The sequence below is a fragment of the Anguilla anguilla genome, chromosome 10 (genome assembly GCF_013347855.1).
Source record: "Anguilla anguilla isolate fAngAng1 chromosome 10, fAngAng1.pri, whole genome shotgun sequence".
Lineage (NCBI taxonomy): Eukaryota > Metazoa > Chordata > Actinopteri > Anguilliformes > Anguillidae > Anguilla > Anguilla anguilla.
The window spans coordinates 34,687,387-34,705,778 of record NC_049210.1 but is presented as its reverse complement, the minus strand read 5'-3'; the positions used below and the strand labels follow the sequence as shown (position 1 = coordinate 34,705,778).

General features: G+C 43.3%; 1 protein-coding gene across 4 annotated transcripts in view; it reads right to left on the bottom strand.

Annotated features, from left to right (window-relative positions):
* Positions 1-13,227: 13,227 nt before the first annotated feature.
* The window catches only part of adgrv1 (adhesion G protein-coupled receptor V1), a 156,902-nt gene continuing 151,737 nt past the window's right edge, over positions 13,228-18,392 (bottom strand). For all 4 annotated transcript variants that reach the window (XM_035379888.1, XM_035379889.1, XM_035379890.1 and 1 more), the window contains 2 exons: positions 17,219-17,396; positions 13,228-13,724 (listed from right to left, as the gene is read on the bottom strand). In XM_035379888.1, the coding sequence (XP_035235779.1) occupies positions 13,606-13,724; positions 17,219-17,396 (297 nt within the window). In that variant the 3' untranslated portion in view covers positions 13,228-13,605. The remainder of the gene's footprint in view (positions 13,725-17,218; positions 17,397-18,392) is intronic.

Genomic DNA, 18,392 nt, shown 5'->3' with positions numbered 1-18,392 from the left:
TTTGATAACAGGGGAAGGTCGATGTCTCAGAGGTGAAACAAAACAGAAGGGACCCGTTCCTCAGATTCTCCTTACCACCAGTTCATAACTTGATCCCTCGTTGCCACAGTAACTCAGAAAAAAAAAACAAGCACACACACTCACACACCACACACAAACCCTGGCCAAAGCAACAGCTGTTTCTGAGTTATTAACACAGAATGACTACTTGTGTTCTGTCACTCTGCCATCACTCACCCACCATTTCACTGTGAAACTCACAGTGGTGTTGTTCTGTATGGGGGTGCCCGGATTGTTCTGGAACAGCCAGCTGGTCTGCATACCTCAGGGTGCACAAGGCCTTGTCTCAATAATAGCCACGAGGTTCAAGCTGAATCAATGACACTCTATTAGAGGAACCCCAGCTCCTTGATCCTATGTGGTGATGAAGAAACTGGGGTTCAGGTGTGTAGGGATCTGTGTATGAAGTGATCAACTTTGTAGACATGGTTTGTAGACATGTCATTCTGTAAACATGCAGGGCCATTTTGAGAGTTTTTTCAATAATAATGCCATTTAATTCTGCCATGAAATATATCAGTAAGACAAAGAAGGGAACTGTTGCTACTGGAGGCAATGTTGATGTATCCCTCAAAACAAGGTACTTTTGTTGAAGAGGACATCCCATTGAATCCCTGAAGAAAATAAAAACAAGCTTTCACCAGGTGTTTCTCTCCTGCGTGTTTTCCTAGTGAAGTATCCATAGGTGCCTTTCTTGCCAGAACTTTTGTGAGTGCTCAAGTCTGTTTTTTCGCATTCAATATGCTATTAATCTGTTGTGCTTACATACCTGAGGTTTCATGTTTACAAAAACAGATTAGCCTTGTGTTGATTTCAAAAAAGTTTTTGCAGGGATTAACTGCGGAATGGAGAGGCTATAAGTACGCCAGAATTTCATTTTAGCACCTCCCGCCGTAAACAACAGCTTTGTCAAGAGTGATTAATTACCTGCTTGTGTTTTTTCAAAGTTATTTTATTTTAAGTCAAGCCAGTTTTGCAAAGGCAGCCTTGGTACTGGTAACAATTTCTATGATGGGTTCCACAGAAAAAAACACATTAAGCCTTAATGGGCTCTGCATAAACATGTGTAAGCATGCTGTTAACATTCCAAATCAGAAAGCCTTAGCAATGTTATGGTCTGTGTTTATTGGTAGATATTTCTAAATGCTAATTCAACACTTATGAAGGTATTGCTTAGTGCTTATAAAGGCTTTCTGTTGGATCTGAAAGGGGAGTTCCTTTGTAGATCCTCTTTAGGTGCATTCTGACTGAACTGCTTCGCCAGATTTAGGCCAGTGCATATCTCCTGAGTCACAGGAAGCCCTGACCTGGTCGTCACGGCGAGGACAACAACAGGTGTTCTGCAGGAGCTGGAAGCTTGGCCCGTGAGGCACGTACAAGCCACCTCAAGCACCACCCCCACCACTCTGGCCCACCCCCCAACCCCACAACCCGCCAGATATTTTACCCTGTCGCATTCCTCCCTATGCAATAGTGAACTGTGCTAGTCAGGCAAGATATCCCAGACCCCCCCCCCCCCCCCCACCCCCCTGAAGCTGTAGCCATGACACAGCCTTCATCTGGCCCACTAAAACAGAGCTTGAACTCAGTCCTGAACCTCCACCGTGTCTGCAGGTTTTTCTGGTTTCCTTTCAACCGGCAACCCGTTTAGGAAATAAGATATGTGGACTTTTTAGCACAGGGGTTTGCACCCCCGGTCCTGGAGAGTCCCAGGCTCTGCTGGTTTTCATTGTTCCATGTCAATAGCTTCACCATAACCAAATGTTTCTACACCATCTGTCATCAACATCAACTTTTCTACCTGCCATTAATCTGCATCTACTGTGGATAATCCTACGGGTAATACTAATAATCAGCACTAAAATCAATGCATTAAACTTGGTTGTGTGGTAATACAGATCCATTCACGGTATTACAGCTGAAACAGCTCCCCTTTCTGGGGTTTGCACTCCATATGTTCTGCTGTTGAAATTCATTGTTTCATCATTTGAGACTGAAATATTATTTGCTGTGATACTTCACATTGGGCCTGGAAAATTGCCCTTTTCTCTGAATAAAATGCAAGGCTGTCACAATTCAGAAGCCTCAAAAGCACAATTCAAAAGCACAGAAACACACGTGCTTGTTGGAGGTTTTGACTGTCAACTTGCCCAGTCCCCAGATTCAGTTAGCTGGCCATCAGCCATTCTGAGCAGGATTTACAGGTTGACCGTCCGGCTAATGACAACAGGCAGCTTAGTCACAGGCCTCTCTCCACAGAGGACCGAGCTGCTCATGCAGAAAACTACTCTGACTAACTGTTTGACAATCAATTACAAGGTCAGATTTTTCACTCAAGCTCAAAACTGTCCTTTTATGCAAGGTGAAATAGCACAATCTTTGCTTGGTAATTCATTTAGTCGACACACTAGGAGATACGCTAGGGGAACTGAATGCCTTATGAGTTCGGTGAAGGTAGCAGGTAGGTATAATTCCTATAAAGGCACTGCTTTTATTAAGAACTCGCATTATGCACGCTGTACATTCTTGTGATGCTTCACTGTTAGGAATCTCATTTTGTATTGAATATTTGCCGCAGTTACACAACTTCCCGCTTAAACTTAGACACTTACAGAAAGACTGTTGCACAAATAGGCCCTGGGCAAGAGCTGAGTAATGATTCCTGGCTGTTACCTCATTTAATGTCTGAGGAAACTTGCAATGGCCAGGTTCAAGATTGTGGAAAAAAATAAAAACTCACAAGTTTGTGGAAGCCTTCACGGGAGGTGTTTTTTTTTTTTTTACTGTTTCCTAGCAGATGGGTCGGTTTGCACAGGAGGGGAAGTGAAGCGGTGTGTTGGGCCCTGCATCAGAGGGACAGGCTGATAAAAGTCTGAAAGCAGGAAAAGGATCAGCCAAATATATGGATGTGATTCAATTTATTTTGGCCACAAAACAAGTCACTGTTACATAACTTTGAGGAAAGGTTTATTGTCGCTTCGGCACTCTGAAGAATAGATAACCAAAGATTAGTTTGAAGATATGATGTAACAAATATTACACACAAAAAAATTTATTTCTGTGATTTTTTTTAAAAAGACCTATTTTTTATGTTAAATGAAATCAACAGTATGCTGATTTTGAATCCCACACTCTCCGTGCTTTGTGCACGTCTTTCTCTTCTCCCTCTCCTCCCTCCTCTCTCTCTCTTTCTCTCTCTCTCTCTCTCTCTCTCTCTCTCTCTGCCCTGCTCTCCCCTCTGGTGGTCCGTCACTGAATGCAGCAGCATTGAGTCAGCACTGACTCACCAAATCCCTGGCAGGTCCCACTTCAGCTGACTCAGCCCAGCCAATCACAAGCCTGCACTTAAGCCACACCTTCAGGACTCCGCCTCCCTCTGCCTTTTTCTCCCTCGCTCTCCACTCCCGCCACTCATTCCCTACCAGAACCGCTGAGGACATGAAGAGTGGAATGAGTGAGGCGGGGGCAGGGGGTGTGTGGTTACTCAGAATCCGATTCCTCTCCCAGTCATTAACTTCATTTTCATGTCATTTCGCGGGTTCCCACCAAAACCAGACACTCTCCCTTTCTGTCTGAAACTGTCAGTCTGTCTGTTTGTCCTCTTCCCTCTCACACACACAATGCTCACCACATAAAAGTAGGGTGAATGTTCATATGTGTCGAATACTAAGTGGAACCTTGGCTTGACAGATTCTTGTTCCTGAGACTGGATCTCACCCTGTTCAATTGAAAAAAGTGTTCAATAGACAAAATAACTAAATAAATAAATAAGAGGTGTACTGACTTGAAAGAGCTTTATAAAAGGTTCCGTTCTGGCCTCATTCTTTCATCTGATGATACCATATGCATTCATGTGGAAAAAGAAGAAGAAATGAAACTGACAGCGTCACTCACCATCACTGCTTCCTCTTGTGTATGTGTGGAATGTGTGAGACGAGCAAAAACTGCTCTGCAACCACCTATGACCTGGCCTCGCTCCATGACCACATGACTCAATCTCTCTGAGCAATATCAGTCACTTGGATGTTCGACAAGCGCTAAAGCGGTCCAACTGTATATGTGCAGATGGTTAGTCATGTTTTCTAACTTTTATATCTATTAATAAATACAGTGGGACAGAGGGATACGATACTATTCTATCTTCACGGATCTGGAAAGGTCTGCTTTTTTCTGCTTTCTGGGAATGTATTTTGGTAAAATCAAGACTAAATATTTTTTTTTATTTTTTACTGGTCTCAATATTTTTCAGTACATTTTTTAAACACAGCTCACTCGTGGGTTATCGTTGCAGTTAACGCAGTGTGGTATGTTTTTCCTTCACTTTTCTGAGAGGATGTAGCATGAATATGTTATATTAGAGAGGGTGCTTGAGCTTAAAAAGCCATTCTCCACCTATGTGGACAGACCTGTCATTCTATGCAAAGTTCAAACAGATTATATGGCTGGAGGCAGTCTTGATGTTAGCGATACTGCTGGTGGACATGTTCAAGTAGTTAATGAGGGTCACTTTCAGGTCAAAATAATTGACCATTTTGTTCATGCATCAAGTTTCTGTCAATTTTTACTTCAAGACTGAATACATGATTTAAAAAAATTAAGAATAAGAGCATAGTTTGCCCTGCTTATGTATTTCTTCTGTTCATTCAGACAGGGAGAAAGAGTGAGTTACAGGTGGTGGAGGTGGAACCATTGGACAGTGTACTGACTCGGAACTAAACCCACACGTGGGGATACACATGCATCAGTGACTCTTATTTTATCATATGTGATCATGTTTCAAATTAAAGTTCAAATAAACTTGAAGCTTGTGGAAAACAACATCTCAAGCTTCAACAGCATTTGATCGTTTGGCAATATTTTAAGAATTGCTAATTTTCCTGGATCATGTTCTGAATAAAGGTGTTTACACATGCCCTGAAATCTTCCTATGATTTCCCAAATTATAACTCCTATTCACAGCAGTAATTCACACAGTTTAATTACGGAGGCTAGTCTAATGGATAAAATCCCTGGAGTCTGAATGGAGAAAAAAATCCACAAAGGCCTGTCCATCACATCTATCCATTTTCCATTTCAGCAAATGCACTCAAAGATTCAATAATGAGTAGGACTGTGAGTGCTGGTACATTGGACTTGGACTCAAAAGCTATAACGCCAGATGACAGCCTAACAAGATATATTTTTTTCCTTTTTACTTGCTGTTTCATTTATCTCATTGTCTTGTTGTATTGGAACATCCCACAATAGGCTAACCAGCACTGCTCTGAAAGCCAGCCACGCTACTTTTAAAGATGTATGCCGTGCTTTTGTTCTGATGCCATATAGTTGTCATGGTGTTGGCCTGGCTGGGATTGGCTCTTTAACACAGCAGATCTGTTTCCAGCAATCCAGGTCAGTAGGCAATTGGAGAGAGGTGTAAAACCATATTGAGCCAGCTTTCAATTAACGGTAAGCTGACTGGTCATGAATCGTCGAACATTCGTCTGGTGTTATGCCAGTGACACCTTGCTCAGTTCAGCATTGCTGAAGACTGGGAATGACTTGCATGCCTCTGTGTCTTTCTCTGGCCTTAAAGAGTAATTACACTCTAGATCACATTTTTTTTTTAGCTAAAAACATGTTTGTATGCCTACTTTATAATAAAACATTTTCATCCATGCCGTTATTTCAACATTTGTGAAATAATATATTTGAGCAGAAAAAACTGGAAGAAAAGCATCTGGGTCCTGCCCTCCAATGTTTTAAATTTTATTTCTGCATTCCACTCTGGCCCTGCTCCAATCGTGATATCACAGTACCTCTTTGGAGGTACTACTATGTCATACAACTGTCAATCAAGATATCCAGCGGGAAAAGTGTTGCCAGCCGCAAATTTGTCAGATTAAGAAATTAACGACAAAATACTGTCGGCACCTGATTGGTTAGATGCACGGGAGTCCTTGGTTTAGGTCCAACATTTTCAAACTGGAACAACATGGCAGTCTGTTCATAAACATTATCATATTCCACCAAAACAGTCCACTCAATTATGTTCTGAAGACATTTGAGGTGATAAATAGACCATGTAATGACAGAATCTTAATTCATATTTGATCTGCAGTGCCTAGTTGGACAGTGTGATCCGAGTTTTGTGAGCCAGACGCAGCTGTTGTACGAATTAATTTGCATAGAGAATACTTTATGCAAATGAGATGGACACACCTACTTCACCCAACTATTTAAGAGTGCAATTACTCTTTAAGGTGTAAGATCACAAATATGTGATTAGAATGCCCTTGAACATTCTACTGCTGATGCAACAATCAGTACTGGTGGTGAAGCCCAAACAGTGACACAGAATTTTGAAAAAGCATTCCAAAACAACCTACCTAAAGGGTTAAACAACAGGTGGTCTGCGGCAAGAGGCCTGGCCCAGAGAGCATGCTCCCTGCAGACGTGTATTTAAAAAAGTTCACACCTTTGAGTGTGCTCTTGGGCAATGCCCCTTCCAGTCAGGTTTAATATAGAAATATAGAGCTCAGATTAACTGCCCTGACATTTAGTTCACATAACTTAATTTAAAAAAAACAGCATTCTGAAGCACCACAGGGAGATCCAAACGCAACTCTTCAGCTTGTAACTCCAGCATGACTTCACACATCATCCGTTCCAATTTATTGTGTGTTCTTCCTCTGCCTTATGTATGTGTTACCTCACTGTGTGCATGAGCTGGGTCAGCAGCTGGTTTACTTGGTTATGGAGGACCTTGCTATTCTCCACCCACAAGCCTTAAAGAACTCGTCTCTGAGGCAACCTCTTTCTGTCACGCCTTAATTTCCAACATGGTCGGCCTGAGCCTTGCGGGTCTTATTAGAGATATTCCATATCACATTAGTAGCGTGATTCTATAGAGCTTAGGGACGGTTTGATGTCTTGATTCTGTTATACAAGACCTAGTGATAAGTGATAAACAAAACTTGCTGAGACCAGATCTATGTTTCGAGCTGGCTGAGGCGATCAGATAACTCTGTACTTTCTTAACACAAGCTGACCAAAGGGTTGGAATGTTCTGTCTGAGCTCTGCATGTTGTCAGCTTCTTATGTGTCACATGCACAAACACACAAACATGCACATGCACATGTGAACACACGTGTAGTATGCACTCACAGGCACACAAGCGCACACATACACTCACACATGCATGCGCACACACACACACACACACACACAGACACACACATGCTGATATTTCATTCAGAGCCCTGAGATACCGCTGGTGTAGAAACAACCAGTTTTTGGGTCCAATCAAAAAAAACATTGTTTTGATACATTATTGTCAACGTTGACTCTGAGGAAAACGATAAGTCAGTCTTAAATAAACATGCTTTATTCTATAGGAGTGCTCCAGTCTTTACTTTGGGTAGTCTCTCTGAAGAGCCTGGATATATTTTGTCTATCTTTTTTAAATAATGTTTCCAAACTTCCATTCACATTCATTAATGATTAGGCTGTTGCATGGATGTCTTTAATTCACCCAAAAAAGCAAACTGATGATTGCAGCTGAAACAGCTTGTTTACGGTTGCATAGTTTGTAAATAATGACTCCAAAACCTGAATGTTAACACCCCCCCTGGGCTAAGGTGAGGCGGGAAGGAATGGCAGTTAGTCTAAAGACAGTACGCAAAAGGAACAAGCCCTAGATGGACTGAAAGGCTTGTTTTTGTCGCCAAACGTTCTCACACTCTCATGCTAGCCAATGTGAGCTGCGCTCTTGTGCGGAGGAATGGGGTCACCATGTGAAAGGGAGGCGCGGTGGGCGTGGCAGCGAGGCGCTGACCTTTCACTAGAGCTGGAGCCCGCATCAGAACAACACACGGCCCCCCCCCCCCCCCCCCCCAGTACAACAGGTTTATTTCGGAGGCTGTACGAGTGTAAAAATAAAGACCAAACTGCACATGGCTCCGGCCCTCTCTCCTATGTAGGTTAGAGAGCTTTTCACTCTGGAGGGAGAGGCACGGCGAGTTGGCCAGGTATTCACATGGAGCACGTTACAGGGATTTCTGCTGTATTCATAGCTCAGGGGACCGGCTTAGGTTTCACCGCAGGCACAGACTGCAGGGTCATCTGGACGTCTGGGGGCTTTTGGCACCCCCTGTCTTCCAGAGTCATCTGGCTTTTAGTTCCTGTGACCTTTCGGCGAGGAATGGAGAGAGCTGAAAGTTTTTTTTTAACGGATGAAGGGATTGGTCGGTCGCTGTTTAGGAAAACAAACAGCCACCCTGGGCCGCTTCTCATTTCGTCCAAAACGACACACTGTCAAGGGTGAAAAATCTGGCTCTGGCAGTGGCTCTGGAGTGTGCTTCTGAAAGGCAAGCTTCTGGCAAGAGGGCTAGCTTTAAGCACCTGAAAGTCTTACTGCATTGTTCTACGCTGGATTTTCTACGAGGTGGAAAATCCAGGTTCAGATAGTAAAAGTCCTCCCCAGTGTTTTGTTCAAATCACATGGATTTGCTCATTAGCAGAGTTCTTCAGGAGGTGCGACTAATTAATAAAATTAGAGTTAATGGGTGGATGAAACAAATGGAAGAACTTTTACTTTCTGACCCAAGAACTTTCCACCTCTGTTCTGGCCAAATGCAACACATGGTTAATATCACCATGGAAACGGTCACAAAGCCCCTTCACGGTGTGAGGTCATTTACATGTGTGTTTACTGTGCAACGTGCATGCCTATGTACTGGGCAGGTGTGTGGGCATCGATCTTGCCCCTTGCCGATGGGCATGTGCTGTATTACTCTGGGTCCCTCGCCAACACTCAGGCCAACTGAAATCCTCCCTCGTCTGGTCGATGCGCCATTAGTATGTTGCCTCACAGTGTTGCTGACCGCAGTTGGCACTGGCAGGGTCCAGGGGGGATTAACGCATGCGCTCAAACAATGCCTTAACCGGATGAGCCACCCAGTAGATCCAAATTCTGCCCCTTTCTTACGCTAGCCACATTTTGACTTGAATGACTGCTTAACAGCAGAGGCATAATTAAAATAGAACTGTAACAAAGCATTAGACGTCATAGCCCTGCTATACAGTTATTATGCCACGGCTATTAGCCGATCGGATTGCAAGATTTGCCCTACCCATTTTGTGATTAAGCAATAAGACACGAGAGGCTACGCTATATTGTGAATATAGTCACGGCTAAAGGCCATTGTTAGGCACGACATAAAGCGGAGTGCCTCCATCCCACTATAATTCTATAACAACATTACTGAATGGTTGCCAAGCAACACAACAATGCAATGAAAAATATTAAAACAAGCTCAAGTTAGCATTTTCTGCCTACAATCTTTTATTTCAGTGTGACATTGATTAGAGTAGCTATCTAGCAAACATTGTAAAGCTATGTGAGATATGTGGACTGCTTTCTATGTAGTTAGGTTAAGCTTATTGGAAACATTTTAACGTGAATACAATCACTCCCTGGACCAGGGGCCTAACTTTCTTTAGTGTGTCGATTGAAAGCAGAGGGAAGATGGGAAGGGACGGTTGATAGCCTAATATTAACAAATATTACCTAGCTGAAAGGCCCTTATTCCACTCAAAAATTTCAAGAATAGTAACCATTTATTTTGGGTATGTGATTTCCAGGCTTGTGGAAAAAAAGGGTTTAATGCTGAAAGCAGTTGCCTGGATAGAAGGCTGGCTGTTGGTACAGAGAGGATATGATACATCCATGAGGCATGCCGTGGGAAGGTGCGAATGACTCAGGTCAAAGCTGGAGAACTACGAGGGGCAGGGAGGGAAAGAACCGAAACTGCTGAATCAAGACGCACTCGCAGATTCGCCGGGACGCGGTGACTCACCGGCAGCAGCACGGTTGTTAGTGTGAGTTATTGCCATGGGGAATTTTATGTAGGAGCTACAAACCAATCCTGTCCTATCTGACTAAATGTCTTCCTCAAGAGCTCGGGGAAAAGGAGAAAGCAAATTGAAAACTTTTTTTGATTGTGCTCTTGCGTGTGCGCTGGGAAAACAGAAATGTGTGCAGCTTTGTAGGCCATGATTAGTGAGTGTACAGACCAAATTAATGAAATTAATAAAGTTAATTGTAAATAAGGGGGAATTCACACATTCTAATGCTGACCAAGTGACCATCACAAAAAATGTTCCTGAAACTCTGTCAAAAGGCATTGCAGATATAATAAACATGGTGGTATCATGTTCAACGCACAATGACGGCCCCATTCAAGGATGGATTCTTGCTGCCACCATTCAAATTCAGTGTAATTCTCCTCCAGGTCTAGCGCACACATACTTTTAAACCAATTAAGTCACTTGTTAATTTGATACATCTGTCAACAAACAGCTTTTTCTCACTGCGGGCTGCCGCTGAGTGTTTTTCTCAGCCAGAAAATGTCACGTACATTCCTGCATTGCAAAGGGATCGTCAAAACGCACCGGTACGGAGATCCGTTTCTGCCAATGCTCCCTAATAACTCATGGCGCAAGCTCTTGGTGACAGCTGCTCCCTTACGGTTCTGCCACCCGATGACCACAAGCTGACCACAAACATTCGGATCTAGCCTGCGATAATCTGCTGTGTCTCTGACAAACAGAACTTTATCATTTTTTTAACTCTTTAACACGCAAACCTCTGCTCATCTGCCTTTATGAAAGGACTAAAAAACTCTTCATATAAGAGCCAGTAATCAGAGGGGTTCTGCATATAACCTACCAATCGCCCCTCGTGGAATCTCTTGCCTTGAGTAACCTATAAAATAAAGGGTCATGTAATTAATTTTTTATTGCCAGTTTAATTGTTATTACCTATTATCCACATCATGTAGTTGCCTTCCACTTACATTTTGTCTTTCACCCTTATTCTGAATGCAAATGTGGAATTAGGAAGGGCAGAACCACACAGACAGTACAGTAAATCACTGGAATGATCTGAGCAATGAACAAGCCTCGCAGTTCACTGGGGTCAGCACTGTGGTTTGGGGAGGCTGTGACACGGACTGGCTGGAATTCCTCGCTAACCCTCTCTTCCATCTAGCCCCCTGTGCACAGCAATGGCAAGTTGCCTGCACCGTCCCATAGGCAGTCTGGCGACTTGGGATAACTAATGCACGATACTGCGGAGTCACAGCAAGACTCGATGTCATGGCGACCGTCACTACCCTCGATTTTCTGCACGTTATCCGCGCAAAGAGGTCTTAACGCTCTGAACATTTTCCCCGGTGATTCCAAATGAGATTTTAAAAAATGTTTAGCTCACATATATTTAATGGAATGTTTATTTGCACAGTAAAATGTCTAGTGTTAATTCAACTCTTGCAGAGTACATATGAGCCCAATGGGGACCATACGTACTCTGTAATACAGAGTCCAGTTAACACTGAACATTTTACTGTGCGGACTCTTCAGCTTCATCCACACTGCAGACCACTCTCTTCAGACAGTACTCAGAGGTCAGGAGTTAGGGGTCAAGAGTCACAGCTGAAGAAAGACCTTGTTCTCTGCTTAGGCGTACTGGACACTGACATGTTCAATGTCCAAGTGACCTTTGCTCCCCACTGAGAACTGAGAATGTTTGCAAAATGCCTTAGGACCTTACAAACAAAGCACACCAAGGCCATTCCCTTGCAGAGGAACTCCACAAACTGCCCCTGACACTGAGAAACTCGACCAGGGCTTCCAGATACGTTTGTCCATCTGCAGAAACCAGTAGGTCTGTGCTGAGTCGACTTTAAACTGATGTCTATGAAGAAACCACACGTTTACAAATAGCCCTTCTAGACTTTAATGGGGTAACACATTGTTTGCAGGTTAAAATTTATTGGATAATCTATGGAAGAGTAATTCGAATAGTGATTTTCCCAGGCGCTGGTAAATTCAGCACAGAAATACTCAGATATTATTATCAAAATGCATAACAGCATTTCCTGATCTTTGCTTCCAACAGAAGACAGTTAAACATACACTGATCTTGGTTTTAAAACCAGCATATTTTTAAGCCTTACAATACAAGGCCTACAGCTCTTGCAAATGACACCAGACATGTTTATATGAGGATAATTCCTCTTAATCTAAGTGGAGACTTTCCACTCTTCTAGAACATCTGGTAAAATCAAAATTGATTAGGGTAGCTGGAAATTTGGCACATATATTTGTCCTAATATCATACTAGTGAGGGAGCCTAATGAATGCAATTCCAAGCTTGCATCAATTCCCAGGTGGGACACTAATGTTGTACCCTTGAGCAAGGAACTTAACCTGAATTGCTTCAATAAATATCCAGCTGTATTGGTAGACTGCATGTAAATGGAATGTAAGCTGTGTACGTTGCTCTAGATAACAGTGTCTACTAACATGTAAATGTACAAAATATATGTAGAGAGACAAGTATTAAAAAAAACTTTAGTTAGGTGTGAATGATTATGCTTCTAAGCACCGACGGCCATTTTATATCGAAATTCCTTTTCGGTTTCAGGGATGGAGAGATCATTGCGTTGGTCACAATGAGAGCTTTTCTTCCAGGTCTTTAACACTGCATAGATTTTGGCTCCTATTTTGAAACAAATAATGATGAAGTACTTAACCTGAATTGCTTCAGTAAATATCCAGTTGTATAAATGGATTGTATGCAAAGAATTTAAGCTGCGTAAGCAGCTCTGGATAAGGGTGTCTGCCAAATATACGGAAATTCACAAGTTTTAATACATAATGGCCACCAAGCACGCATTTGACACTTACTCTTGACTAACTTTTTATTATGATTCATCCAGGGTGGCACAGTGGGGCAGTGAATCCAGCCAGGGCCTTTCTGCATGGAGTTTTCATTTTTCTCCCTGTGTCTGCGTGGGTTTCCTTTGGGTACTCCGATTTCCTCTCACATTCGAAAGGCCTGCAGGTAGGCTAATTGGAGGCTAATTCTTGATCAGCCTTTTCAAAGTGAATCTTTTTGACATTACATAACACTCCATTCTTGTTTTCCCGATAGAATATCTATGTTGAAAGCTCATTAAAAACAACTACAGTATATCTAGGAATCCATCCACATCCATATGTTTCATCAGCTCCACAGTATTTGATATATTTGATGACGGCTAAGAAGCCATTCTCTGAATTTTTACGTGTTATAATGTTAAAATGCCTTTGTACACAAATCTGAAGCAAAACCTCTTATGCAAAAGAGTTTATGAATTATTTATTAACAATGTTACACAACACCAGTAGCATTTTCGCCCGTTTTCTATAAACTCTACATAATAATATTTACATCCAGTCAAGATAAGTCATTTTCAAAAAACAAAATAAAAAAAATCTCCCTCAAGGACTGTCTCAAATTAATTTAGTAATATATATATATATAATACATATTTAAAAAAACACAAAAAAAAAACAAAAGAAAAAAACAATAACCTTACAAACACCACAAAAGTTTCGTGGTGTCAAAGAACTAGCTGAAAAAAGAAAAGGTTTACTATTCAATAACACATTTTTAGTGCAAACACAGTAGAAGTAGAAAAATACTGATTTGTTTTTGGGTATAAAACCGGGGGAGGTTAGAGGTGTGTGTCGGCGATGGGGATCCTTCGCAGCTCCACGATCTGGGAGTTGGCCACGCTGCCGCCGTCCTGGCTACCGTGGATCGACTCCGTGTCGCTGACGTTAAGGCCGGACCCTGCGAGGAACGAGAACGCTCTTCAGAACCGAACCCGGAACCCGGAACCGAAAGGAGTGAACTCGTTGCCGTGTTCTGGAACACGGCCACTGTGTTCAACGTTGCAGAATGGGCCGCCATCCAGCGACCTTTCTGTTTTTACACGACATGACGACTTTGGAAAGATGCAGGATAAACTGGGCCAGTTTGGCCAATTACTAGTCCAAAGAGGCTGGGAAACAGGTTGCCTGGTGACTGCCTGTATATTCATATGCTAAAATATTTGCAATAGCATATGTATTCCAACTGACTTTTTTTGTTTGTTTTCTAGAGGGCAAAAAGACTAAATTACCAGAATGCTAGCTCAACTGAGAACTCTGTTCTTCTTTGGAATAACAACTTGGGGCAGGAAAGTTGGTTGGAAATGCAAGGGACTGTGTAGCCCAGGCCAGGGCACTAGGGTTAGCACCCCCACTTTTGTGCTATGGGTTCTTTAATGACCACAGTGAGTAAGGACCTCAGTTTGGTACCTTCTACAGCACAGCCCCCCATTACTCTGCTGGGGCAGTGGGTTTGGGTTTGGTCCACAGAGAAGAGTGCCCTCTACTGGCCTGCCAGCTTGTTTGTTTTTATTGCACCCACAATTGCAATCCCAGATTTTTGTAAGCGGCTCATTATTCTCAATTAGATGCTTTTCACGTTTTGAGGGATTATTTACTCTCTACGCCACAAAGAGTTATGCATGCCATGAAGAACCCATATTCACGGTGTGCTATATTACAGACAATTACATAAATAGAGATATAAATGTTTTAACAGAACAAATTAAAGACTGAAGTGAATCAACAGGCTCCTAACTGGTGAAAGTGTAGTCACGCGGGCACTAAAACGAACCATCTGGTATATGAGGCATTCAAATATGAATAAAAGAACTTAAACATCGCAACCTAATTAACCATTAAATTTTGTTTCCTCTTCTTTTATAATTGTTTGCAATATAGTGCAATGAGTACAGTGTGAACCGATGATTTTGCTCTTAATGGCATGCACAGCTAATTTTGACATAATGTGGTTTAAGAGGGTAAATAATCCCTCGAAACATGAATGTGATAAAAGAAAGATTAACAGCCAAATGTAAAAATTCTGGAATTGCAAATGTGGTTGGACAGAAAACCAGCATACACATGTACCCCAGGACCAAGTTTGAGAATTACTTTCCCAGGAGGTCTGCCATGCAAGTCCTAGCCAAACCCATACTTGTTTTTCCTGCTTATCTTCAGCAGTTAGCCCGCAGACTGTATGCTGCTTACTGGATTGGTGCTGACCCGTGTGGTAATACGGGTCACGGAACTCTCACTGCCAGAAGAGACTCCACACAGGCCCGTATAGATTATTAGATCAGTGTTGAAATGTCTGGTCATGTGGAAAAGAGAGACATTGACAAAGGACTCATCAGCAATACTATATCTATCCCTTGGCAGTGGTAACAGGATCAGTCATTCCGATATGAGAGGGTGTGAGAGAGAGGGGAGAGAGAGCAAGAGAGAGAGAAGGAGAAAGAAAAAGAGGGAGAGAGATAGAGAGCTGGTAAGAGAGAGAGAGACAAAAGATCAGAAATACTATATCCCTCTTGGCAGTAGTAACTGGATCTGGCATTCTGATATAAGGGGCGCGGTCTCAGGGAGATCGCACGCCAATGCTCAGGCAGTAGAATGCCACGGTATCTGTCAAACTAACGCAGCTTGAATTCTCACATAATTGGATTTAGCCTGACTGCACGTGGAGTGTGGTCCCGAACTGCGGACATCGCACTGGTGCGCTACCAACAAACGCCGCCCCCCCCCCCTCCCGACCCCCACCGCTCACCTGAGCCACTGCCAAGCGGCGTCCCGTCCCAGGCGTTAACCCGACACCGGGTATCATTACCGCTACTGACACCGGGCCAGCGGAGAAGAGCCCTAATACGGGCGGGGCGTCTCCCTCTCCCCTCGCACCAGTGGGCTTGTTTCCAGCCCGCGCCCCGCTCACTAGCGCCACCAGACATTTTATAACCGGGGGGGGGGGGGGGCGGGGGTGGCCTCACGTGGCGGCCGTTTAATGTCGTATCGCCGTAGCAACGCGATCCGCGTGGCCCCCGCGGACCCAGGGGCGCCGTTAGCTACGCGGCATCTGATTAACCGTTATTTAGCCCCGTCCCCTTCTCTAATGACCGTCGGGTCGATCAATCAGTCACCCATCCGCGCGGTGCTTTCGCGATGTCCGTCCGCGCGGCTCAAGTTTTACCGCTGGTGTCCAGGGGAGTCACTTGCACACACTTAGAAAGCACTGGCACTGCTCATAGTGAGGACATTAATTCTTTTGGAGGGGGACCTCTGTTGTCTGGCAGGCACGGTAACATTTCGATTAAATTTGATTTTCAAACCCAGTAAAATTCTCCAGTCGTATAAAATTCTCGATTTCGGCTGCAGTAGGGAAGCACACTGCCGACTCCGACCCTCCAGTTTCACAGTCTCCAATGTCGCCGACTTGTGAAACAAATTTAATTTTTATTAATAGAAAACTAACTTGGCAGGTCTGTGCAGAGTTTGTGTCTTGTTATTCTAGCAGGAAAGGCAATTACTGCATTATTTGTCGAAGCGACGATACATCACGGAGGGGAAAAGATTTTCTCATTAAATATTGAGGGCTGAGTGAGGCACTGTTCTGACAGCTGTGCGATTGGAGACCGAGAGGATTGACTGGACAGGGAAGTACAGAAAGACTGCAGTGCATACACGCACACACACACACACACACACATACACAAACACACACACACCCACATACATACATGCACGCATGCACACACTCACAAACACACACACACACGCACACACACACACACACACACACACACACACACACACACACACACACACACACACACACACACCCACACCCACACCCACACCCACACCCACACCCACACATGCACGCATGCGCACACTCACAAACACACACACACACGCACACACACACACACACACACACACACACACACACAAACACAAACACACACACACACACCCACACCCACATACATACATGCACGCATGCACACACTCACAAACACACACACACACACACAAACACATGCACACACATATGCTCACTCAAACATACAAACATTTGTGCACATATTACATGCATGCACACATACATCATGGTAAAATCTGCATTGATTGAAAAAAGAAGGTTGAATGCAGGATATGATTCTGTGCAAGTAACTTTCCAATGGGACATAACGTAGATGTAGAATCCACTCACTCTAACCCATCACGTACTCTGACTGAGCGCAATAATAATGACGGAAAAACTGACCATAAAGACGCAGATTACAGAAGACTGAAAACTGTGATGGAGCATAAGCAGCTAGTAAGACATAATATGGACTGCATGCTTATAAAAAAAACATTTCTTTTGAACCATTAAATATGCCAATTAACAGGCAAATGAATGAAAGGGTGGTATCTCACCAGTTTTTAAGGCAAATATGAGGTCATCAAACTCTTGGGATTCTTCGTCGGCCACCAATGTGGTGTTGATGAAGCCCCCTTGGGTGGTGTAGGCAGTGCCATTTTGGGGCCCCTGTTTAGACACACTGCTGGGCTGGCTACCAGCTCTCAGAGACGCCCGCTCCCAATCTGCAGAGACCTGAAACACCAATAAACACACACATATAAATACACATAGAGAGATACACACACACACACACACACCCAAACACACATATTGAAACACACACACACACACACACAAATTACACATACATACAGACACACACACAAATTAAACTCATACATACTGAGATACACACATGCACATGATTATACATACCTATAGACACACAAATACACACATGCATAAACATATAATTACACATGCATACACATACACATAATTAGACATATATACACACAAATACACACGTAATTGCATACAAGTAATTACACATACAGAGACAAACAAATAGACAGACAGACACACATACACACTCACTCACAGAAACCCACGCACATACATACAACCACAGTCAAACATACACACACACACAAATACAAAACGGTACACAAACAGAATAATATATTCAAGAACAAAGAAACAACAACACAGAAAGAAGGAAAAAAATGGTGACACACCACTTTTCACACCTAAAAATGCCTAAAAATAGCCGATGGGCTACAAGATGTTCCCATTTCTTTCCTAAACGCAGTGCTTCCAAACACAGACAAAATAAAGCCATTTTGTATCCCCAACCTAAACAGCATTACACCAGCACAGCCTAGCCCTCCAGATAATCTTATCTGAGACAGAGAGGGGGGTCATTGGAAGTTTAGGTTGTCATGGCTCTACAAAGGTTAGCTGAGAGTCCAGGGGTGAGGGTGAGGTCAGCGATTGTGCGCGGTTTATAATCTTTGACATAATGTGACAAGCTGGTTTTCCCGGGTGAAGGGCATTAGGGCTCTGAGTAACCTGAACCCGGCTATAGAACACGCATATGCAAATTAACCTCATGGGTGCTAGTAATGTTCCGATGGTCAGATCCAGGATCTGAATTCTGTCATATGGTTGCCAATGATGTGCAGACTGTATAAGTGGTAGACTGACCCATGATCAGTGCAGTATGAGCATGCAGTCTCCAGGGTAGAG